General features: G+C 41.5%; 1 protein-coding gene across 1 annotated transcript in view; it reads left to right on the top strand.

The window, feature by feature from the left end:
• Positions 1-1,974: 1,974 nt before the first annotated feature.
• The window catches only part of CDH8 (cadherin 8), an 812,369-nt gene continuing 787,864 nt past the window's right edge, over positions 1,975-26,479 (top strand). The window contains exon 1 of the mRNA XM_086947716.1: positions 1,975-2,311. Within this exon, the coding sequence (XP_086803842.1) occupies positions 2,060-2,311 (252 nt within the window). The 5' untranslated portion in view covers positions 1,975-2,059. The remainder of the gene's footprint in view (positions 2,312-26,479) is intronic.

Raw genomic sequence — 26,479 nt, 5'->3', positions numbered from 1 at the left:
GCACTAAATCAACATCACTACAAAGGGGAACGCAGAAACTACGTCCCACACCCGGATGCACAGCATAATTGGATACTGGATCCTTTTTAGTCCATATTTCTCTTAACTCGAATTTAGTCCATATTTTAACCATAATTGTTCGTTTTATCTTTGTTAGATCCACATCATTCACATTTTGCATTTTCGGAAGCTTCAAGTATTTCGGTGTGCCCATCCAGACCTTCACTGAAATATGATCCAAATACAATAGAGAGTTTTAAGCAGCATTTCTTTATACTTGAAGCTTCCGAAAATGCAAAATGTGAATGATGTGGATCTAACAAAGATAAAACGAACAATTATGGTTAAAATATGGACTAAATTCGAGTTAAGAGAAATATGGACTAAAAAGGATCCAGTATCCAATTATGCTGTGCATCCGGGTGTGGGACGTAGTTTCTGCGTTCCCCTTTGTAGTGATGTTTAATTTAAACTGGCCATCAACAATTCTGTCCGCCTTAGTGTGTAAATCCTGTTAGTGTGTAAATCCTGTTAGTGTGTAAATCCTGTAGAGTCATTTGGCCCTTAATGCTGAAAGTGGGTGCAAAATACCCTGGTGCAGTTATCATGTGTGATGGGTGTTATTGTGCCTAATTAAATCTTATGTGTTAAAAGAAAACAAGACTGATGAGAGAAAAAGTCTTTTGCGTCAGTTTCAATTTGATTCTTTCACAGGAGAGAGATGTTGTCACAAGTCTTTAGGAGGAATGACAGACATTGGTACCCATCTCCTCGTTGCCGCTGGTGCTAAATGAGATGCAAATACCGATCAGATCAGTTCAAAGCTGGTACTTCCATGAACTGACCTAAGGCCAGTGCTTTAAATGGGCCGGTACTGTCCGGTTCTGAGAACGGGCACCTTTTTTATTTTGAGAGAGAGTACAGGCACTTTCTCAAGAGAAATGCAATACCTTTAATTGAAGAGTACCGGCACTTCTCAGAAACAAGCAGGCACTCTGTGTGGTACCAGCCGCGGCCTGTGGAGAGAGTTCCGGTGGAGCAGACAGGCGGGGCGGGGAAGGGGCAGGGTGGGGGGTGGTAAACACCGGAATATGGATGATTGCAGGTAAGTAAACAATTAAATTAATAAAACGAATTTCGTAGCGCGCCCTGCATCGCATTTTGCAATGCAGGGCAGGTAACGCAATTCGTTTATTTAATGTAATTGTTTACTTACCTGCAATCATCCATATTCCGGTGTTTACCATCTCCCACCCTTCCCCTCCCCCGCCCGCCTGCCTGCCCCACGGAACTCGCTCCACAGGCCGCGGCTGTATGGTACTCTGGTACAGAGTACCTGCACTTCTATTTTTCCATTTCAAGCACTGCCTAAGGCAGCCTTCCAGCAGAGCCACCAAAGACCAACAGAGAGCACTCGTTTGTGTCTGGCAGCTGCGAACAATTGTCAATGGCATTTATATAGCGCTAACTACCCTTGACGAGGCGTCGAAGCGCTTTTCGATGAGTGGTTCAGGGGCAAGGACAAATCAACAGCAAAATCACCTTTGGTCTGACGAGCCAAAAAAGCCCTGCGCTGCACCTACGCCCATGTTACCACTAACTCAGCGCGCCAAATGACCATATTTATATCCGAAGGACCGTCACAATATTTTTGCTTTCGATAATTTGCAAATTAAATTTAGTCCACACGATATTTTACTCTGGATATTTTGTCCAAAACCTGTTTATCTTATTTCACTGAAAAAAATGCTATTACTGAATATTGTCACTGAAATGGTTTATTGAGACTAGAATAACCAGCATTCCTGATGCATGTGAAACTCTTAGGCAGTCAATGCTAATTACAATTGTCTTTGTCTTGTAGGGACGTCCAATGACTGAACCCCCCAATGGGCCTTGCATTTATCATCTGAGCGATACTCAGTCCCCTCATGTTCGTGGCGCTGTAAACACACGGAGGAGCTGTTGTTCCGCCTCATGATGAATTGGATGGCTGCAGTCTGGAGGCAAGCAGAGTAATAATTCCTCGTCGCCAGTGATTTGTTTAACTTGTGTAACGATGGCAGAGCGACTCGGAGAAATGTTTATGGATATGTGGACTCCATTAATAATTCTGTGGATTACCGCGCTTCCCCATGTTTACATGGCTCCCAGGAACCAGCCCCAGGTCCCGTCAACCGGCTCCACCTTGGAACTGAACGGCCTCGGCTCAGAGCAGCACATCCTGAACCGCTCCAAACGAGGCTGGGTGTGGAATCAAATGTTTGTACTGGAAGAGTTTTATGGGCCAGAACCAATATTAGTTGGCAGGGTAAGTACGAAATCCTTTTGTTTGTGGTATGGATTAAAACCCACAATCTAGCACACAAATGTGTTTTAACTACAAAGTTGTTGAGGGCAAAACTCTAGAGAGCCCTGTTTCATGTTTATCCCTATAATGTTTTATGAATATCATGGTTTGCCGTGTGAGGGAAAGAATCGCACTGTGCTTGTTGTGATCCCCTGGTAGACGAAAATCTGAAATATTTTCCCTGCTCTCTAGACGCTGGGCGGAAGACAATCTGTTCAAACTGGTGTTCTGCTCTGCAAATGTTATGATATCCATTTTTTTGAAAACTGTTACAGGAACAGATGTATTTTTTTTTCTAGTGTCAGAGCCTGGCTTGCCATGTCTTTCTCGTCTCTAGGGAAGCGTTTCCATTTGCAAAGCTCTCCACTCCCCCCAGCTATGTGGTTATTCTTGTATTCATCATCTAGTTCTACGTGTTCTCTACCTGCTTAGAGCGAGTGCTTCCACTTATGTCTTGGTGCCTGCAAAGAAATCTAGTATTGGTGCAAATCACTCCATGCACAATCATGTCACAAAACCCACTTATTGTTTCATGGATGAGACCGAGAAAAATGTACCTTTCAAACCTGAAACTATAACACATTTCAGCATTTGCTCCCCATCCATTATTTAATAGATGGCCACAGTGTGTGGAAAAGAGGTATTCTGGATCATTGTTTCATACTTTTGAATGATTGTAAACCCATACATTGCCTGGCAAAAATTGCATCGGCAAATGTGCCTGGAATCAGTGAGCAGCCACAGATTTATGTTGGTATTTAGGATTCCATAGGTAAACATTTATAAAAGTAAAAGTAATTTGAGATATGTAATTAATAAAGTAGTTTTTGCAGTATACTTTTAATGAGGGTTTTAAGGCCTGACTAATAGTAGCCCTTGTACGATGGGATAATTATTGAATCCAATAAAATCTGACAACAAAGTTAAAGATTAAAGTTAAATGATGTAATCATTGTTGCCTATTTACACGTTTTGGGGAATAACATGCAGATGTTGGTGCTTTCCACACAAAACTCTTCAGGTCCCGGAAATACCAGGACTTTTCCCACTGTTAAATTAGGGCAGATTTGACCTAATCAAATTTAACAAAAGTGCAAGCTTTATCACATCTTGTAATGACTGCACAAATTATAACTGTGATGCTGTGGAAATAGGTTTTTAGTCAGGGATCACAATTTACCTGTAATCCGGCCAGCAATAGTAAAATAGAACAAGATTGACATTTGGGGACTGATGCCTGTTGAGCTCAGGAAGAGGAGAAAAGGGCTAAATGTCTTTGAAATAGCATCCAGTCGAGCAAGTAGATTGATAGATTTGAGAATTTGAGGTATAATAGTTATGGGTGGTTTGGATAACTTCCAAGATTATCATGCTACTGCAGTGATTTATGATTTATTTTTAGGTTTTGTCAGCAATAAGACAATCAACAGCACCTTACAGTAAACACCACTCATTTTATCCGGTGGCACCGTACTCCTACATTTTAAAGAACTACCACGTCAGTTTCTATAGTGCTGTGTTTATGCACTTGTTTTAGCCCCTGCACTGCTTGTGATAGTATGAGTCCATCCCTGCATGTGACGCCAGCCAGTTAAGGAGGTGCAAAAATAAAAATTACATTGAGGGATTGTGGACTTCATTATGAAGGCTGTGGCAATGTAACTGTCAATCATTTTTGCAATATAAATATGCACTATGGATTGAGTCTGTTTCGAGTTTAAATTCAATGGAAAGGACAAATCTAAAGTAAAAAAAGTGCTATATTTTTTCGTTCATGCTTGTTTGTGAATATATAACTCTACACAGTTGTTTAGCAGCGGAGCCCCCAGCAAATGCAATAGCTGAGCCACGGGGCTTTAATTAATTTGATGATGACAGGTCTTACCAGCAGTAAATTTAGATGAGGCTGTGGCATAGCTAGGTCTTTCTCTGCCAGTGGCGGTCCATGCATGTGCCTCCCACAGAGGCTGAATGTAAGAGCGGGGGTGCTGGCGATTCCTCCGTGATGGTCACAGGTTAGAGCAAGGGAGTTAGGCCGCTTCCTCCCTTTGCTACGCCTATGGGATGAGGTGTATTTTGATTTTCGAAAATATCTTACCACACTGGCAGACAACATGTGTATTTTATTAGATGTCTGGTATGATGTGAACTGAACAGAAATAAGTGGTTTCACATGATCACTTTGTTGTACCTTCTTGGGTATGATTCAGCAAACGTTTTTGTGACTCAATTTATAATGAAGGAATGGAAAAATGGCTTTGGAAATTCTATCCATCATTATTCCGATTCACAAAACATAAGCGCTCTTAAGGGTAGCTTAGGTGTACAGACGCTAGCATTTGCAGTTCTAAATCTCATTTGAATTTTAGAAGCATAAAGTAAACTTAAAATAGTAGAAAATAGAATATTATGGCATATTTTTACTGCGTAATTTGCGGGTTGGATTTGGGAAAAGTGTTGCATTGGGAGTGTATCCATTGAAAATGCATCAAACACACACAAACACGCAAGGTTAATAACATTCACAGTCATTTTGCCTGGCCATTCACAGCCTGAAAAATATAAATGTAGTTATGATTGGTGGAAAGTTAAGTCAGGGCTTGCTACAAACAACTTTTACCACTGTATTATGAAAATAGGACTGTGGAGGTGGCAATGAGTAACAAGAATTTGTGTGCATATGTTTTTGGGTGTAAATGTGTTTGATAGTGGTCTGGTCTGCTGTTTTAGTGATGCTTTATATTTATGCTGCATTATTGAAAGTGATTTTGTATTGTTATACTACACTTGTGTTGTTATGCTTCGTTTTGACTGTTCATAATAAAGTGTCCTGTTATGTGTTATTTGTGTTGTTATATTGCTTTGTGTTGTGTAGTGTTTTTACTTTAACTATGTCACCAAATACTGTTACATTTCCAATCAAAAGCAGCACATGTCTTGAAACTTCTTGTGACAAGCCACCATTTGTCACTGTCTAAGCTGCCAATCTAGCTCTAGACAAGCTCCTCAACTACGGTAGACACCAATCACCCCAAAACTGTGTCAAAGACCACAACATGTGGCGCTTTATTTGGGATCACTGCCTTTCATATCAGTGGCGTAGGAAGGGGAGGCGGTCTGCCCTACGAGGCACGAGTTTTGGGGGCAGCGACCCCCCTCTTACCTGCACCAGACCCCCCTGCTTTTAACGTAGGGGCCGCCATTGGAGGTCTAAGGCCTATCTGCGCCACTGTTTCGTTTGGCATCCCAAACAACTTGTGAAAGTTTGTGAGTTTACGGAATACACTCTAGTATTTATTTCTGAATGGCAAGGCTTGTTGCCACATTTGCTCTGCACATTTTGCAAGCATCATACACTATACTATTTGAAAGTAAGTATTTGTTCTCCATTATTGACTAAAGTGCATTGTGTTTTTTCCGTATGTTATCTTGTTGATGGACCAAACCAACTTCCGAAACTGGCTATACTTTCGGCTAAAAAAGCTGTTTCCATAGAACGGGGTCACTTTAGACTACATCCGGTATACCAGCATTTGCCAACTAGTCTGCTTATTGTTGTGTTCTAGATATGGTTTCTGTGAATATATTTTAATCAGTTGTTCACAAACCAGGTAGAACAGTTGCAACTGCATGCTATCAACATTTCTTTACCAAACTGAAAAAGTTGGTCAATATTCAATATATAGATGGTAAAAGTATTTAATTGAAATGAATTTCCGCTAGGTACCCAATTTTTTCATATTGTAAAAAAAACGGCCACGAATGTATTTATTTATGTGTTTATATATGATTATGTTTACATTTGTTTATAAGTTTGCAAAGTTTCCCAATGGCAGTAGGGCGCTCAGTGCAATTTGATGGTGCCACGAGTTACAGTGACATTTCGGATTCTGTCAAATCTGCTTTGTCCTTAATGGGAAGCAGTGCTCGGGTTAATGTGGGCTGCAAGATAATAAGAACAGACTGCAAATGTATTCAAAGCAGTGAATACAAAAGAGATTACATATTCAATGTCAAAGTCGCAGCAGGATAAAACTGCATCGCCCGCTTGCAACAGAGAGATAATCACATAAACCATTACAATAAATGCGGCGGTGCCTATACACGTGCATGAATCATCGAAAGAAACAGGACAAGATGGCACACCTCAGTATCCTTTGACAACACCATCACATAGGATGCGCCGCCAAAAATAATGTATGACCTATGAATTCATTTGTATACACGGAATTAGTTTTTTTATGTGTTTTAATACAAACATACTATGCTATTGCTTAGACTGCTTTCACCTGCCTGCGCTATCTGTGATCTCTTTCCTCGTCATCACAAATTGATCTGTGAAAAGGTGAGCCCCGATTTCCGGTGTTAATGTGCCCCTTTCAGTTTCCGAGAGCTTCGCGCCGCTGAGCGGCGGTGACAACGGAGGCCCGCAGCAGCGCCGCCGGTGACTGACAGTCCCATTCGACTGTGCCGCCGCCGTACGTCACGTGACGCCCACAGCCTCTCCCCACGGACTTGATTAGTTAGATGAAACTTTTCCCTGATATATATGCCGCTGTACGCTCCTGGCCGCTTCTGCATGCATTTACAACTGCCTGGCAGATGTGCGAGGAATCTGTGGTGAATCAAATGTCACCGTTCCCTCCGCAGAGACAACAGCGGAATTCGCAATGTAGCAGGCGATGAATCTCAGAGACGGTGGGCAATCGTACACTGTGGTGAAGTGCACGAATCACTTATCATAGCTCTGCTTCTGAACATGTTCGAGAGCCCAAGGTTGACATGTAATACATATTGCCGAAAGTGTGCAAATGGGAAACAGCAGAGCTGAGAAAACAATCCTGTTCTGCTATAACCTGAAATTGTGTTTTGGCGGCTTATTCCTTCATATTGAAAATGTACATGGGCTACATGTTTGCGCTTTCCCCGCGGATGGGAATCCGCGCCCAATGCTTTCTGTGGTTTCCCAAAAGTAGAATTTAAAACAACAGTAGAATATATACGTGATGAGCTACTGGCAGCTTTTTCTGGGAGTCTCAGCAGAGCAGATTTTAAAATAAACACTCTGACTGCTTGGCTAAGATTGAAGCTGAATGGCATCCAGATCCCCAAAGGCCAGTGCCACTAAAAATGAGCATCTGCTCGTAGCCTCTAGCCACAATTTGCGGAAACAAGGCTTTGGCTGAAAAATTGGAAGTCTTGTACAGTCGTCATCTTAGTGCCTTGACCAATTTAAGAGTCTGTAAGTGTTACTTGGCTAAGACAGTCTGTAGGAAAATGGATGTGTTATTAGTTATGTGGCCTGCAGAAGTAATGGTCCACATTTGTCCTTCAATGGAAACCAAACACCCCATTGTAGCGTTTGACCCTATCAGGGTAGCGAAGTCCAAGGCCTACTCAAGGGAGGTGGTGTGGGCTAGCAATTGCCATTCCCAGATACACAATAACAACACTTGATAAATGATTCTCCAAGCTGTGCTTTTTCTTTTGTAAAAGACAAAAGTACATTTATTACACACACGCTACTCACTACTATGCAGAAATCTACAAATATACTTATGCTGAAGGAAGTACTTGATGGTGATATCCTGTAATTACTCCTACTCCTCCCAATAGGGAGGTCTAGTTCAAAGAACCACATGTCAAAACACTCACATGTATTAAAATGTAGCTTAATGTTGTCAATAAAGCGTCTATACTTTGAATATTTGTGGTTGTCACCATTATTACTTCATTAAAGCATTCACAAGAGAAAATGTCCATGCATGTCTGGGTGATTTGTGTACTTAAAATAACTTTTAGCATGAAAATACACAATTAAAACATTGCCCCTAAAATGCATTACATTTATTATCACATGTGCAGTGATAGCCTTTCGCCTCTAGTTGGTGTTTGCGTAGCATGAAAACTGATGTTGAACAACTGCAGCCATAGACCTTGTCGCTGGAGAACGCAGCGCTCACAGCTGAAGAGCACATGCTCCAGCCTGGGAAGGGCTTGAAATTACCAAGAAAGTTGGAAAGTTATCCATTTAGAATCCCAACCAACCTAGGGTGGGGACTCTGGAAATACATTTGGGGGGAGGCTGCGCCATTCCTGTAGGTCCTCCTGCAGTTGTGATACCTTTTGGTAGTAACCCCATCCTCCTGTGGGCACCACAAGCTAAAACAAGTGATTTTCGTGTTGTAATTTGAGCAGCCCCCCTGGGCCGCTCCTCCGCAAGCGTGTACATCATTTATTAGCAAACTCTCCTGCTGAGCTGGGGAGAGCCTCTTCTTTCTTTTTCTTTGTTCCTTTGTTGTTTTTCTTGTGGCCTTGCGCTGTGCTTTTCTTTTGTCTCTGCGGGTCCGAGTGCAGGTTTTCTTGTTGAGGAAAGCTCGGAGATCTAACCCCAGCTGTCCTTGCCGGCTCCCCGTGCCAGCAGCAGCACTCCAGCATGCTGCAGTGGGAGCTGGCAGCACCCTTCTGGTCTTCCAACTCTTGAGGGCAAACAAGTAGGCTGAGGTTGGCTTCCTGCTTCCCCCAGTCACAGGCAGGTGGAGGAGGATGGGCCAGCTGTGCTGGGCAGTGCTGCAGCACTCCCCCTATATCCTTTGATTCTGGGGAGCAGGGATGGGGTCCTGGGCTCCTTATTTCTCAAAAGGGGGAGTGTGACAGTACTCCCTCACAATGGACACCTTCTTGGGGCCCAGGGATGGGTCCTGGGCACATTTCTTCCTTGAACGGGGAGCGCGATGGACTTCCCCGCTATTCTTTGTCTCAGGTGGTGAACTCCGGTCCCTGGCTCACCCCAGGGCATGACAATCCTCCCGCAGCAGAGTTCCACGTGCTCTGGGATCTCACTGGGGTCAAAAGTTGCTGCAAACTTATAAAGGCAATATCTTGGGCCCCACTGGGCCTATTTTGACACTCTTCATCTCTTTCTGCTCCTGGTGTTGAGCCCTAGCCTCCTGGAACACCTTCTTCAGGCCTCCTGGCCGCAAAGATGATGAACTTTGCAGAGAGTTGATTTCACTAGCTCCCTGCAGCAGCCTTTCTCCTTGTTATTGCTACGGGCCTTTCTCCTCCTTGTGCGCAGAAGCCCAGTCTTTCCTCCAACTAGTCCTCTGAGGGTGTAAGTGAACCAGCTTTCATTGTCCTGCAGAGAGCCCCCAGTGGTCCTGGTGTCAATTGCAGTCAGGGTCCTTAGTCCTGATGGCAGTCAGGGGGTTCTTTCTTCTAATTGTCTATGGCATCGGCCACTAGTCCCAGTGTCCAGCAGAAAAGCACAACCATGAGAGCTCTCTCACCTGCGCAGGACCTTTTAAAGGAGAGGTGGGAGGAACCAGCAGGGATATACCTCTGGCATATCCTGATATGTCACATCCCCTCTCCGCCCTATTCCCAACCTTCTTGCACAGCCTTCAAAATTGCATCACCCAGGAGTCACTTGCTACATCTGCTCTGGGGTACTCATCTCCTCCCCTCACTGACATCACTGCCAGGGCCTTCCCCAGCATAACTTTAAAGAGGGCCACAAAAGTGTAAGCTGCTCCTTTGTTCGGTGGGCTTGGGCCGGCCCCCTTCCTGGCACAGAGTGACAGCTGGCTGATTGATGCAGAGCAGCCGGATCCTTTTATTATCAGGAGCTGACTTAAGTACTGTTAATTGCACCCTTTGTGAAAGGGAGGCTTTTGTTTCTGCTGCTGGAGAGAAATGTAATTAATCCAGCCCACCAGGGTGACAAAAGGCCTAGGCTCTGACCTTGAGCTGAGCAAGAGAAATATTACACTCCTGTATGGCCCATAAGCTGTTCAGATAGGTCTTTGGACTTTGCAGAATGTATTTTTTCATACAGGTTACACTGTAAATCGGTGCAACTCTGGAATCTGTAGACCAAGGAAAGTGACGCTGCACACTAAGGCAGCCTTCCCCATAAGTTATAATGGACTGCCACTGCAGACAAGACAGTAAACCTCACTGACTTTTCCTATCTGTGTACACCATCATTATAAGGCCTACCCCAGGTCAATGCCCAATCCTACAGAGTCCCCTCTTCCCCATCCTTCCTGTGCGCAGTTAAGGCGTGAGCAAGAAAGGTGTCTCCCACGCGCAGCCCTCCCACGTGTGTTCACGTGTAACCAGCCAAGTGCCCCGTACCCTTGCTGCATCACAGCAGCTTTATCTTAAAAGTCAGTCACTGGCGGAAAACAGGGTGCTGTCCATTTACCATTTACCGTGGGAAAGTCACAGGTTACAAGGCTCTCCCACAGTAAAAGTTCAAAAACCAGGTGTTCAAAAACCAAACAATCTGGGCAGATTAGATGGGCTGGATCACCTTCTCACACATTCCACGAAGGTTTGGATAATATCTAGCAAATATGTGCAGTAACTAAATTAAACTAGGACCTTGAGATCATCTGAGCAAAAACCAGTCATTCAACTTAAAAGTAACAGAAAGAAGGCTGGTGGCAGAGGGTTTATGAGTGTCGCTTGTTAGCTGTGGGGCTCTATGCTGCACTCTCTCAGGCACATCAACCTACCTCTGCATATCAAGAAGATGTGAAAAAGTCCACTTGTTCTGCGCAGGCATTTTCTGCAGCTGTGATAGCTCTTTATTCTAATCTAACAAAGCTGATAGTTTTAGAGCAGTGGTCACCACTGCAAACTATTGTTCATATGACTGAACTAAATATGTAAATCTGAGCAAATCACTCTAACAAGCATTGAGTAGATTTGGAAGAAGATTCCACTTCAGTCTTAAAAGTATGGGATGACTCACAGCTGGTTCAAATGGATTCAAACCAATTAAAGTAATAGAAAGAGATATGACTGCCCTTTGATTCACAGAACTGTAGGTAGGGCTATTTACTGAGTGCCCAATGATGTTCATTAATACCCGTCCAGCTACAGAAAATAAAACTCATTTCATTTAATGGGGATAATATAAACAATAAGTACTATTAATAGTATCAGGGCAATAGTAAATTGCCAGCCCTCCAGGCACTTGAAATAAACTTAACCTCAAGTTATTTTGTAAAAACAAAATGTTGAAGTTAAAAGTGCAAAAATAAAATTGCATGTATACTAACGACAATGGATTGAAGTGGGCAATGAATTACAAAACCCTCAATAAATACGGAAATTAATAAAAAAATAAATACATAAATAAGTAAAACAAGACATAAAACAATAAATAAATAAAACAATGAATTAATAAATAATTAAACCTCAATAGGTTACCTCAGCTGTGATCAATGCTCACAGAGCATGCTTCTTCTTCAATACGAAGCAAGAAAAGTGAAAATAAGTGATCTTCAAAAGTGAAATGAGTGTTCATAACTAGGAGTATGGAATTGTGATATTCTGTTAGTTTTGGCTTTTCAAAATTCTAGGCCTACAGAAAAGTCCCTGAATGACTCACATCATTGAACATAAGGCAAACAGGAGGTGCTGACCCCACTATTTAATTTGGTTATTCATCCCATCAATTCCCAAAGATTTCTACTTCTGTATAACCCTTAATGATAACACGTAAATGTTTGTAATTGTATTTGTGTATAATATTTTTTACCGCTTATGCTTAAGGCCAGGTACATATCCCTTGTCTTGGCTTTCAGTTCTGCCTCTACTCACAAAGCTTTGCCATAATTTTGGAAACATATTTGATGGTGGTTATAAACGGACACCCTCCTTTCCTGTTTAATGATTATATGCAACTGTCCTCTATTAAACCCACCACTCCCACAAGTGCCTGTTACCAAAAGCGCATAAGGCTATTTCATAGCGATTAGTGGCACTTTAATAAGCACCCAATCAAAATTAAATAACATTAAACATCTAGGTTATTCAAATAAAAGGTGCTGCAAAAAGCCACTCATGAGTAAATAAACAGTTTCAAGTGGAGACGGGCATCGAAGGCTTTTCTTAAAGGGGGCTTTAAGCCTTTTCCCTGTCTTCCCACTAGCCAGGCAGGTTACACAGGTCCTGTAGAATGCATCTGAGGATGTCCCGATCTTAGACCAAAACAAATATGGGACACGCCTTACAAATGTATTGGCCCTAGTGTCCTGCCAGGGAAATCTCATGAGCCAGCTACACTAGGAAGACCCTGTAGCAGTTGGGGGACCACCAGGGACCTTGCTGTCCCTTGCACAGGAGCCTTAGGCTCACTGTAAAGGGGGTTGTACTCCCAGTAAATGTGATAACTCCCAGAGACATCCCTGCTGCTTGGGCTTCAGCCTGTTTCCTCATGCCAACAAGAGTTGGGCACTCACTCTGCCCTACGGAACTCTTCCTTTGTTGGTCCTCATCTAAATGCCTGGTTAGGCGTGGTAAAGTGCTCAGAGTCCTAAGGTCAACAGAAATATACACAAAATGTGGAGGTAAGGAGGTAAAAAATTAGGGGAAGACCACCTTAAGGATTACAGGTCTAAAATGCTCATATTCAGGCACACATTTAAAGTGAACAAAACCTACGTTAATTTGCCAACGTTTTAATTTAAATAAAGGTTTTAAGTCAACCTAGTCATTTGCCTGTGTATGTGTGGCTTGTGCACAACCATAGCCGTTTGCACATTTCAATCTACTTTTATAATTCAGAAATGTTTTATTTACAGTCATAACAGCGTTCACTTCCATGGCGATTTTCAGCGTAGTAAATTAGCTTAAAGGGGTCCAAATCTCCGGTGAGTAGATATTATAGGGCTGGAATGCCTTCTGAGCTTGTTCACACCCACAGATATGCATTTGTGAGTTTTCACAAAATACTCTCCGACTTCTTATAATCTTTTAAAAGGCTGGAAAGGTTTTCTTGACATAGGCATTAGTAACGCCATTCCGGGATGGAGAGATGTCCAGTACATGTTCAAATTAGTCAGATTTTAGCGTAAAGTGTTTCCCGGCAAGCAAAACATATTTTTCTATATGGATAAGAAAGACAAAAATGTGTTTTGGACAAAAATTTGCTCTTCTGAAGAAAAGATTAACAAATAGTTTCCAAGTATACTCGGACATCTGTGCAGTCAAAGTTTCCTGACAAATTTCTGGAATTATTTGAGATTTCCTATAACTCCCGGATCCACACTCATGAAATGTTACTGACTTGCGGGTGCAGGTTTACCACTTTCTTTAAGAATTTGGCCGTATGCATATTAAGAAAATACCACCATAGATGTCTGTACTCTTAAAAAATGTTAATGTAACCATATCAGTCTACATTGCTTACAGAAGCAAATGTTTTCCAATCTCAAGTAACATCAGTCAACATAATGGTACCTCCTGATCAAAACATTACATAAGAAGACTAGATGGCACTTAAAATTATTCTTGTTCTTCGAAATCACTTCTGTGACCTGATACAGAAAGCAGTTATGGGACAAGTAAAGAAATCTAATAAACTAGTATTTCCACTCCATTTATTGTACATTTCTTAGTTTACCCGGATTCATGGATATTCTAGTGAATACTCCTTGAAATCAATGTCTGCCATAGAGTATGCTACGTCATCAATAATTATTCATGGTCATTTTCCACTGGGGAGGGGGGTCAATCATAATTATTAAGTGTGGAGGAAATGGGTACTTGCACTTTATCCTTTTTTTAATCCTTTTTTTTAATCCTTTTTGTCTCCTCTGCAAAAATCGTTTTTCTGTGAATAACATTCTTGCCCTTCTGGAAGAATAGATTGTTTTCTTATTTTCCCACCCCCTTTAGGCTATCTTTTTTACATGAATTTTGCAAGCCATGTGGCATGTATAATCCATTAAGAAACTTTCGGGATACCCATATAGATATGACTTTGATGGGTGCTTACAACATTTTTAGTGGCCACCACTTCCTCTCCACTATTTATATGCCTGCTCTTTTACAAAATTCCAAAAGTGGAAAATTACCCAAAAGAATGCAAATGTATGGCTGTTGTTGTATTTCAGCTCATATTTGTTTATTTCCTCATGCAATTTCCACTTTTGTGTGCAATTATCTTGCGAATTCGGCACTGCTCTGTTACTTCAGCGTTTTGATCATGTGCATGTAATATGTAATTTATGTAAACTGTCAGCACAAGTACCTGGGGTGTCTCTTACTGAACTGGGCAGTGGGCACCACAAAAGCTGGTTCAGATCAACCACTCACCAGCATGAATAGTGGATTTGGGAAGGTCAGTAGTGTTGTGGCAGAAGACAAGTCTTTCCTTCGAAATAGCTGACAGTCACTTAACTTAAAACATCCCAAAAAAAAACAAGACAACTGCTTAGAAATCAACTTAGAAAAGCTGATGCATAAATTTAAGAACACCTCGAAGATACTATCTGAAGTACTGAAACATCAAGGTATGTCTAGTTAAGCACAGCTGGTTGTTTTCAAGCTGGTTGTTTTCAAGCTGTGATATATTAAACAAGGAGACCAAGACTTTGTTGTCATCACATGTCCATCCACTTTCATCTACTGTATATTACTTTGTGCTGCATTGTTGTTTCTCTGCACTTATTTGTCAATTTGTAAATGGCCACACTGTGACCTATTGTACTTGCTGAGTGTGTGCATAGGGTATGTCTTTTTAAGGCATAGGGTACATTCCTGTCATTTCCTCCTGCTTTGCCGCACAATAGGCTGCCTAGTGCCAATGCAGGCACCCTTGCACTATGGTACAAGACTGCCTGAATTGCATGCAGGATTGTTTTTGTGCTGGATGGGGCATCTTCCTGCACAAAAATAATCCTTAGAGGAATATTCCTCTATCTATGTGTGCTGCAGAATGCAGCCCACACAGAAAGAAGAAGTAACCAGGAGAAATACACATATTTCTCCTTGTTAAGCCTCTTCTGGGGGGGACATATTTTTTTGGTGCCTTACCAGATTTACCAAAGTTTACCAGGTTTGGTAAATCTTGAAATGCGTCAGATACCATAGGAGTTGCAAGGAAACACTCATACAACATTCATGGAATGCCTCTCTTGCGTAGAGTAATGCAACACAGCAATTTACGCTGTTGCATTACCCCAGAATTTAAAGCCATTCAAAGCCACGCAAAGTTACATGGCTTCGAACATATGACAAGGTTTGTTTCATTCTATTGTTTGGTGTAAGGGCAAGACAAACCAGCTCACAAATTAGTCCCTAAGTTTACTACTTTATGTCAAAGTTTAGTGCACATGGATTTCCACCTTGCAATAGACACATTTACGTCCATTTTAAGTTGTTGTGTACAAAGATTGTCAAGATCTATCAAGATTCAGAGTTGTGATCAAAATGGTGTTTTGGTAACCTCACAAGAAAATGGCACATCCTTTTTCAGTACTAAAAGAACTCATGATAAAATACTGCCAGTTTGATAGAAAAAAACTACTCACATGAACAGACATATGTAAAGTGGAAAACTCCGCAAAATAGGGGAGCCAATATTCATAAACTATATGCTCAGCCGATCTCTTAGGGTCATTTTTGACAAGTGATGATATTAATTTCTTTGTAAGGGTATCTTTTACCCAAAACTGAGTTGTAATAAATGTGATAATCACAATCTCCTCATTCGCCGATTCAGGAAACTTGGACAAAAAAGAGACATAAGAAGTTTTCCTCCTGAGGTTCCAAATGCTTTCTCTCATCTCAAGAAATTACCACTCTGGCCTTGGATCAAAAATATGAGTTACAGGAAAGAGAGGATTACCAATACTAATATGGGACATATTTGAAGCATGCACGGCTGTGTTCTAGCCAACCCTTAGGTGAGGAAGAAAGGAAAGTGACAAAATACAGAGTTGAGGACAATTTGGATACAGAGACCTCTGAATAAAAAAGGGTGTACCTTATTTAGCTTACCATGCAAATATTTTGAGAGGCCTGTGGCCTATCAAGTGTGCCTTGGGCTGATTTGGAAGGATTAACAAGCACCTGCAATGCAATAGGTCTTTCATTTACGCAAGTTTGAGCTATTGCCATTGTAAATGACAATGTGTGAGGAAGATCAGGGTCAGGGACGGGAGATGCCACCCCCTACAGCAATCCCCAATGACATTTCATTCCGCTGGTCTCCTTACCGTCTTTATGATGATGACAACTGTACAGGCAGTCCAATAATCAGGACTCTTTTCCCCGCCCCACAGTATGATGTGCATGACCCGGAAGCCATTCCCGGAAGCGGCGGGACTCAGTGACCCAACCAATGGAAGAACGAGGACAAAGGTCAGCACCAACAGAAAAAGCCGGAAGTTGAGTTCACCGGCCCACCAGCTGAGCAGGAGAAGACGGAGAAAGCAGCAGACGCCGACAGAGCCGATGACTCCCCATCGCGGCGAGGAATCGCCGGACGAATCCCCAACGAGGATCCGGAAGACCCTGAGACCTGGTCCGAGGATTGGTGTAGCCCGGAGGACACGCATGAGCCGCCACAACTCAATGAGAGTTGTGGCAGACACGGTACGTGAAGGCATTGCGGGCGGAAGTTTGAGAGCGGGACACGGGTTGGGGCACTCTGGGGGATAGCACTAATTTTCTTCTCCCCTTGCTTTCTGTATGTGCCCGGTGCTCTGATTTAAGAAGAATGCCACTAATCTTGCGCCCGGTGTTCTGATTTAATAAGAATGCTCTACTCCTGCGCCTGGTATTTTAAGCTCAAAAGAACACAAATACTCTTGCGCCCATTCCTATAATTAGTATTAAAAAAAAAACTCACATATTACCTTCCCCCCTAACTGAAGAGTCCAACCTTGCACTTGTTGTGGTGACGGAGTAGATCAAGGCTATTGTCCTAACAGGGTCAGTGACTGCTATTTTCTTTTCCTTCTTTTCGAGTGCCTCAAGTACTCCGGGAAAGACTCTACCCAATTGAAGTACCAGGAATTATCCGTTCCTCCGGAGCTGTTTTTCACCTGACCACCTGACGACCTCCCTAAGAGTGTACCCTGGAACTCACTCCCGAGACTGATTCTCGGGACATTGGACTATTATTTTGTTAATCTTATTAATCTTATTCCATCCACCGCTACTCTGGGCTACTGCATCTCCTCAATAAACCCTACAATATTCACCCCATACGGCCTCCTTGCTTCTGTTTCCGACCTTCCCTCCAACACAATGCCTTTAATTTATGTTTTGGTTTTTAAAAAGTATATAAAAGGCAATTGGCATTTACAATGCCAATTGCTTAAATGCTTGAAAATGCCAGACCTATTGCCTTCCAAATGCATGAAGGCATCACTGAGTTGCCTCTTCTGTCTCCCATGGGCCCTGAAGAGCTCCCCATTTGCTATAAACAAGCCAGTGGACACAGCTGCACATGACAGGTCATCTTGCCCTCTTGCAGTAAGAGAAACTTATTAAAGAAAATAGTGTTTACAGACTAAAGAAGACAGACCGTGTAACAACTGAAGAAAAAGGGCCAGTCCGGATGGAAGGATACAAATGAAGACAAGGCAGTACGAATCAGAAGCCAGCATTCACGAAGGACAATGACACAAGCCAATGGCAAATATGGGCGGAGGGTGAGCGGGCAGCAAGTACATTTTCCAATACATCATGGCTCGCAGAGCAGCGCATGCGTCGCCCAGGCTCGACCTAAAAAAGGCTCCCATGCCCTGGGTTGGGTAGTATAATACAGGTGTCGGTGTCACTTCACCTGCTGCACCATTAGTTACTTCACCACTAGCACTAAGGAAAGGCCTTACTGTAACTATAGACCCACTGATGAAATGTATGATTTCACAACATTCAATCAGGAGAAGGCTAGACGCTTCTCGTTTAGCCATCTCAAATCCTTTCACAGAGAGCGACATTGCAGTTCCCTTGCTAGGATAAAAAAAATGAAAAAACAATAGCATTTGAAAGGGCTGACGGGCATATGAAGCAATGCTATTGAAACTGCTGGCTACTAAAATGTTTATTGGCTGCCTAACAGATCATTATCTACAAATGGAAATCCAAAATGAAATTAAACATTGAGTACTGGATTAAAATGTTGGCACACATGACATCTGCGAAAACCATTTACAATACGCTTAGAACAAAAGGATTTGTTTGAAATCTGGAAGACATGCACAGACGTAAAGGACACACATATAATTATATATGTAGATATTCAGAGACTATAAAGGGATAGCATTTCTCTGATATAAAGTATGCTGTCTATTTATGACTTTATTTCTGACCCCTCTTAACGTTCAACATTTCCATCGCCATGCACAATAGTGGTTGCTATTAAAAGCGCATATCAATTAGATGTGTTTTTTAAGTTGTAGATTTATTACTTGAATACCACATACTGATTTTAAATATGAGAAAACTTGCTCATTTATTTTTGTGTTTTGAAAATCATTCACTTTTGTTATATCTATCTATCTGTCTGTCTGTCTGTCTTTCGGTCAGTCTGTCGGTCGGTCGGTTGGTCGTCGGTCAATCGGTCAGTCAGTCAGTCAGTCAGTCAGTCAGTCAGTCAGTCTGTCTGTCTGTCTGTCTGTCTGTCTGTCTGTCTATCTATCTATCTATCTATATATATATATATGCTTAAAAACTAAAAAAATATATAAATTGAGTAAAATATGAAAGTATATGTACATGGCTGTGCGTGTATGTGGCTGTGTGTGTTTGTGTGGGGACATGTTTGACAAACTATATGGGATAAATCCAGTGTAGCCATTGTTGCTCAACCGTGACAAAGTCAAACAGCATTTCTTTCAGGTCCATCACATTTTAGGGACTGGAGAGCAGTAGTATCTTTAGGTACTTTCAAGCAAGTGTGTCAAAGAAGTAAAAGCACTGCTATATTTGTTTTGATTCTCTGTGTTACCTACCCCAGTATCAATGCTCACAAGGAGTTAGAAATGCACATAGTATATACAGGACTTAATTAGGTTTATTAGCTGACCCTAGTAGATCTAGGTATGTAATTGTGTGTGTGTGTGTTGTGTGTTGTGTTTGTGTGTGTGTGTTTGAGTACGTGTGGTTTCATGCATTTGCATACATTAAAAAATGACTGCGTGCAGGAGAAAATGAAACAGTACATTATTACATCACTTTCCACCTGCAGACATCAGGGATGGACAACGCAAAACCAGGGGGCTGTATCCATGCCAGGCTTTTAGTATAATCAATTGCTATATTAGTAAGTTGAATTTAGGTACAGTGGGCCTGATTCACAAACCATTGTTAAGGATGTGAACAAACATTTATTGCCAAAAATGCCTTCATGATCGCCTGTCTTGCATAAATATGCAGGTTATGTAATGGGAACGCCTTCTCTGCATTTTCTCCATGCTTATCTTACAAACGCCCCTGGATCTGAAATTAATAATAAGGGTGCCTGCTCTTACCAATCTAACTGTAAGAGCAGCATGAAGGCCTCATTTATTTTTTACAGAGTTTTATATAGGGTCAACTTGACCCGAAGGTATCGGGTATCAGAGCGCTTTACACAAGCACCGGTTGCGTTACATGAGGACACATTCATCTTTGTTAGGCACAGGGAGATTACGTGAGTTGCCCAGAATCAAGGGATGTTGCGCATCCTTGCCAAGACTCGAACCCAGTTCCCCAGATTTGAGATTGACTGCCCAAGCCCTTTGGCCAACTCCTCTCCCCTACCTCTCCCCAATCTTGTCATTCAATAAAAGGATTTCCTTGAAATTAAACAAAAATATGATCATTGACTGATCATTCCAGTTGGCCCTTCTCTTTAGTAGCGGAAGGTGAATTTCTTTTTTTTTTAACTCACGGAGCACTGTTCTCAAGAGCACAGTTCTCAAGAGATCTACATGTGCTATACCCACATGGGTAAGGATGGCTGTCAGCTTGACATTTTTAACTTTTCTAGTGCTTTTCACCATCAAATCCTCATTTTTACTACCTGATCATTAATCAAAGGATCTCATGAGCTTTTCTTTGTGACTGTCCACTCTCCAATTTCTGTAAGTCAGTGCAGCACCTATCAAACACTTCCGGTGTCAAAGTTCCCGGAAGACATTTGTGCCTGATCCAACTCTCCTATGAGAGAAAGGTACATGTCAGAGTAGGCCAAATAAAAACTGAAACATCACACAAGTTACATGTAGCCCAATAACCAAGATTTACACAAGATTACACATGCGTAATACAAAATTAAGCACAGCCTAACTAGAGCCAACATAATAGTACATCACAGACTTGCCATAATGTATTACATAGTAGTGATTGTATATTTAATTGTTTATATGTGGTAAAGGAATGTGTCGAGCCTATTGGCTATTCCAAAAGACATATGGGCCGCCTTCTGCGTTCCGGTTCATCCATTCCCTTCTGTTTCCACCCTGCCAATCTCGAATGATGCTTTTGTTTTTGTACCACGGTTCAAACACGTTATTAACAGCCCATATTTCGCTTCACTGAAGTTTTCATTCTGTCGTGGCCCGAACAGCAGCTTTCCAAATCAGCTATGGGTGTTTTCACACCTACAATCCTACTTGTCAAACCTGCCATCTGCTCCAGAGCATCCAACAGATTCCACTACACGCAATTTAGCAATTTCTGAACCCAGACATCCTCTCAAACATATGTGAGGCTCTGGGCAGATTCCAGAGACAAGCATTGGAAAGCGATCCTGACTTATTGACTACACATGTGGGCTAGAGGTATTTCAATGCGTGTTTTCTGAATACCTTCATTTTGTGCAAGTGGCAACGAGAAAAAGCAGGAAGAAGACGTATTAACCTGATTTTAATATCAAATACTATTTAGACAATTTTATCATCAGTGAACTGTAATCATACCATATGATTCTACAGTATTATTGCACTGATTTTGCTTTTTAGTGCCAAATTGCCGAATTCTCTCTCCAATGTGTTGCCAGACTCTTGTGTTAGATTCAGACGTATTTTTAAATATTTGATCAATTAATGAACAATACTGGGCCATGTACATTCTTGCTATTAATTGCGTATCCTGATAATGACTTTGTTCATAGTACACAATGCCGACATATTTACCATATGTGATTGACCAATATAAATTTGTAATGAACAACGTAATTCCTCACCCAGGGGAAGACGAAAAAACAGATTTTGTCCCATTTGTTAAATTTTTACCCATATGCAGATAGTCCAATATCGAATGTACTCTTAAAAGATGTTTGTGGAAAATTGTCTCCATTTGCCCCCATTTCTTTCTGCAATTCCTGCACTTCATTACCAACCAATTCCTACTGCGTTGGAAATTGCTGTTGAACAAGTTGTCATATAGGTTTGTGCTTACTTGGCAAAGGTTAAAGAAAGAATATCCATTTGACTGTGGTTTCTAATGTTGTTTGTCAATTTCAGTTCATCTTTTTATTTCACATGTAGAATTTGCTTGTTTACCTCTGCTTGGCAAACCATTAATGGTCTATTTCCTTTTTACAACAGGGTCAGGTCCAAGATTGAGCGGGTGATCATTCTAGCTGCCGACCAGTAAGGCTAAAAAATACAGCTGGATTACTAAAAGTAATCCCACTTCATATAAATAGGTAGGAAAATGGCATGAATATTTTAATTCAATGTCAGACACATTATTTTCTCACATTTCTCCAGCGGAACAGCATGACGTAAGCACAGTGGGATGCCCAACAACAATACCAGTGCCTCTTTAGCCCCCTCCGCACAGGTTACAGGGTCCGACTCACAGACTGGTGGGCCTCAAAGACACTGGCCTTTGTTCCTTGCCCAGACAACTGAAACGTAAACCAAAAACAAGCTGGATTTGACATTGAAAAATATCCATTATGAGATGGATAAGGCCGATTCATTGAAAGAATGAACTGGGCCCCCCCCATGTGTATGGCGGAACACCCCCTCCCCCCTCCCACATTGAGCATCTCCCCACCAATTAACCTGTTGGTGATCATGGTGTTGTTTCTTACCTATAGAGAATTGCTGCCTGCAGGCTTAACAGCTATGGACCACTGGCCATCCTGTAATGGTGGCAACTTCTGCCCACTGATTTCTCTAATAAGGTTCTAGGTCTCTGCATCTCACTCATGCTTGTGAACTCTTATCCTTATCCTGCCAATCAATATAAAACAAGATTTTAGTCCTGGGTAGAAAGCTCAAGGATTGGTGGCAAAAGCACCATTCATGCCTTCTAAAATATAATAGACTCATCCAATTTCACTCTAAAAAAATGTGCAATATCTTTTCTCTCCTCCATTGCTTCTTGTGGAACGTCGACTAACCTCCCCATGTAACTAATTTGAGAATATGTTTGTCATTTAATACACCAGTGCTGATGTTTCCATACACTTCCTATGATATATCAAGTGAGTGAAGGTAAACCACCTTTCAGTGTGTATTCCACAGGATTTTGAATAGCAATAATTAAATGCATAGCCTATTTTATTTGATTTAAACAGCCATTTTGTGTAATTAACCAACCTCGCAGCCAATCCCTGCACACATACCTTAATGAATGTAATGTATGCACAGGTAAATAATGCAATGGTTCTCCTTAATCTCTCTGTCTGTTGAATGCCTTGACTGAGCCACACAAGGGTAAAGTCTATGATATTGTTTATTATTAGGAAGGGTAGAGTAGATCAACATACTTTCCCATGAAAATATTCTGAATATATTCCACATCATTGTGAGACAGAGTTATTCTTTTTCATCATTGTGTTCAGAGAAAATGGGATTGTATTTAATATGTTCATCTATGTTTAGTACATATACAGATCATTAAGTTAGGCAACTGTTGCCCTCTTTATGAATTAAAAACATCAGAAACTAAAATATGTCTGTGGATAGTGGGTATACTCTCATACCAGTAGGAATGTGCTAAATTATGTTGCAGAAATGTGGCATATTGGACATAGTATTCAGGCTAAACTTTGATTTTTTCTGAAACTTCCTAAGGAAAAACAAATATTGATTCTCAGTGATATATTATATATGAAAGACTGAATACAATATTAGTCCAATGTGAAAGCACACATTCTTCAGGATTTGACACACTTTGTTGGAATAACTGATAATACAACTCAGTGATGGTACACGCATTCAAGGTACTAGAGATCTCTTTGTCAGACTCGTTCATTACAGCTACAAGACCACATTGGCATTCATTATTTTTCAGTGCAGTGGCACTGGCTGCCCTCGTTTTGAATTCCAACTATGCCCCATGTTAAAAGCTTTCAACGTTTTACAATAGTTCCTAAATATCATTTGAATAAGTAAAACATTAGAAGTAAAGTGTTTTTGAAAGGACACAGGTTAAAAGTTGTTTTCTTTACCATCATAAGAAGAGAAGGAAGAGCAACTGTGGTAGAAATATAAGTCAAATGTCAAATATTAATGACAGCAGGATTACCCTGGACAATTTCAATAAAGGACATAGGAAATCCAGAGGGGATGCCACATCCTTGTTTTTATGCACAAAGCGGATTGCTAGTCGTGAGAACACAAAATGAAAACATTCTATAATCTTTCTACTTTTAAATAAAAAAATAAGCAGAGAGAGCTAAGCATCGGTTCAGTACAGAACACCCCAAAAAGTAATTGAATGTTTTGGGCTTAAATGAATATATATAGAGGAGGCCTTTTTATTTAGTTTGTTTTTAATTACATTTGGGAAGTAGGTGAAGGGGCTTGGGGTAGTAGTAAACATCTGTAGAGAGGTGCTAGAGGTAGAAAATGTTAGAGAAATGGTGAGCATACATGTAGGGAAACTAAAAGTATAATAGGTTGAGTAGAGGTCATTCTCAATGTGACACTATTTTAGAAAGATATGAAAGACAGGTTGGCATTTTGTAGTAAGGAAAAGGATTGGTGTTGCAGTTAGCTGCTCTCATTCAAGCCATGGCAGTGACACATTGTATATCTTTAGTTGCTAATATATTTTTCTGGTGTGTAATGAGACACTATATAAACACATATGTTGAAGTGCTATATAAATACATATATTGAAGTAAAAAGGTAAAGTTGGAGGCTATACAATTTTTGAGTTGCCATATGGCACTTCAGTCTCATAAATCAGGACCAAGTTCTCACGTTTGAGGATGAAAATGCTATGGGATTTTTAATAAGCATAACCTCTCAAACCTACCTTTTAAGGAATATCATCCAAGTTATGTCAATCTGATTGCAATACAAGTCTTCTATGTAGGATTTGGATTAGGAAAAACAATGCAGTTCACTATTGAAATTCCTATTCATTGATTTGAGAACTTTGCTAAAATAGAGAGTGTTGGGCGGTGGTTTTAATGTCGGTGAATAGATAGGCACAGTCCCGGGCACACTTGATGGGGATACAAAGATGATGCAGCAGTCTTTTAAAGGTCGAAATTTCTGAGGTCGATACCAGTGTGATCTTAAGAGATATTTAATGAGGAAAATCAAAATGAAATCAAACAATCAGCCTGATTGGCTATGTGCACCATCACTGTACCTATCAAACTATTGTGGGTTCCTGACTCATAAAGCAACGGGTGTTAATGGGTAGTTCCCCCGACCTGGCAGCACCCCATATACTGATAATACCATCTAGACAAAAACGCACACTAGTCTGAGCGCCAATCTTCCTGATTATACTAAATAAAAACAAATCCCAGTTATCACTTTAAAGTAGGTGTTGGTACTTGCCACTAGTAATAAGGCCACAACCACAATATAAGGCCTAGCCAAAGTCTTAATAAATTATTTTCTTGCTCAATCCTTGGCAGCTCGCTGTGAGCAGGCAGGTTTAACTTAGGAGACAGCTGTGAATCATTTAAAAATACCAATACATTAAATAAGTAAGATGCAACACAAAATAAAAATCCAACACCAATTTATAAACATGGGAAATATTTAAATAATTAAAATTACTACAAAATGACAAAAGTCCAATGTAGGGAACTAGAGATATGAATTTTAAATGAATAACGCTTTCTTATGCCTAAATGCCAAAAGTGTCACTTTGGGACATCTTGTCACTCTTGACTGGGAAAATTCAAAGTTGTAGCGCGGGCCGGATACAGGGAGAAGTTCGGTCCAGTCCAGTTTACACCTTCTAACGTAGTCATTTATTTTTAGCTTTTTCTCTTGATGTCGAACAAGTATCCTTGTCAGGCCAGCTTTGGGTTCAACTATGGCTGCTTGGTCCAGTGGTAGGCCTTGGTGAACTCCTGGAAGGCGCGTCAACAATAAAAAGCTCTGGTGCTTCAGCGATATGAACTTGGATTTCAGGCCCGCTCTGTGTTCAACGTCGGATTCTTGACTCTTGACTCTTGACAATGGGTCGGTCAACTTATTATATATTATTATTTTTTATTAGCGACTTGTAAAGTGCCTGGTGACCCGAGGGCATCCCCGCGCTATGAGAAATTTGTATCCAGCTGAGGGAGAAGGGCAGAGGGCTTATTTGGGAAATAGAAGGGTTTTAAGCTTTTTTCTGAAAGTCAGATAGCTGGGCTCAAGTCTGAGGGAGCGTGGGAGGGAGTTCCATCCAGTGGACGCTTTTACAGAGAAGCGTCGGCCTCCGGTACGTGTCCTCTTGAATTTGGGGATGTTGGCTAGGTGCTCGTTCTCGGACCGTAGAGCTCTGGGTGCTTTGTATGGAGTAACCAGGCCTCTGAGGATCGCAGGTCCCGAACCGTTGATCAGTTTATAGGCCGTGCACATGGCTTTAAATTCCACCCTTTGGCGAACTGGGAGCCAGTGCAGAGCCTTGATAGCAGGCTTGGCAGACACTCTAGGGGGAACGTTCATGAGTAGACGCGCTGCTGCATTCTGGGTTTGTTGCAGTCTCGCCAGGGTAGTCTCTGACGCTCCCAAGTAGACCATATTACTATAGTCCAGCCGTGACAGTATGAGCCCTTGGACTAGTAATTTCCTGGACGCGGGTGGAAGTAAGGGAAGGATTCTGCGGGTAGTCCGCATAAGCCCAAAACAGGTACCTGCAGTTTTGGCCGCTTGTGTCTTCATTGAGAGGTCGGGTTCTAACCAGACTCTGAGGGTCTTGATTTCCTGTTTCGGGGTGGGGATTTCCCCGAACACGTCTGGCCAGACCGCTGGGGGGATGGTCACCCATTGTTTACCCATGAGCATTATTTCGGTTTTTGAACCGTTTAGTTTTAATGATGATTCACACATCCAGCCGTGGATTTCGGTGAGACAGTTTGTCAGGTTGTCTGGGTGGTCGTCTAGTTGGGATAGGGAGACGACCAGTTGTGTGTCA

This window comes from Lissotriton vulgaris, chromosome 12 (genome assembly GCF_964263255.1).
Source record: "Lissotriton vulgaris chromosome 12, aLisVul1.2, whole genome shotgun sequence".
Lineage (NCBI taxonomy): Eukaryota > Metazoa > Chordata > Amphibia > Caudata > Salamandridae > Lissotriton > Lissotriton vulgaris.
The sequence above is the reverse complement of the archived record's forward strand: the minus strand, read 5'-3'. Positions and strand labels throughout refer to the sequence as shown.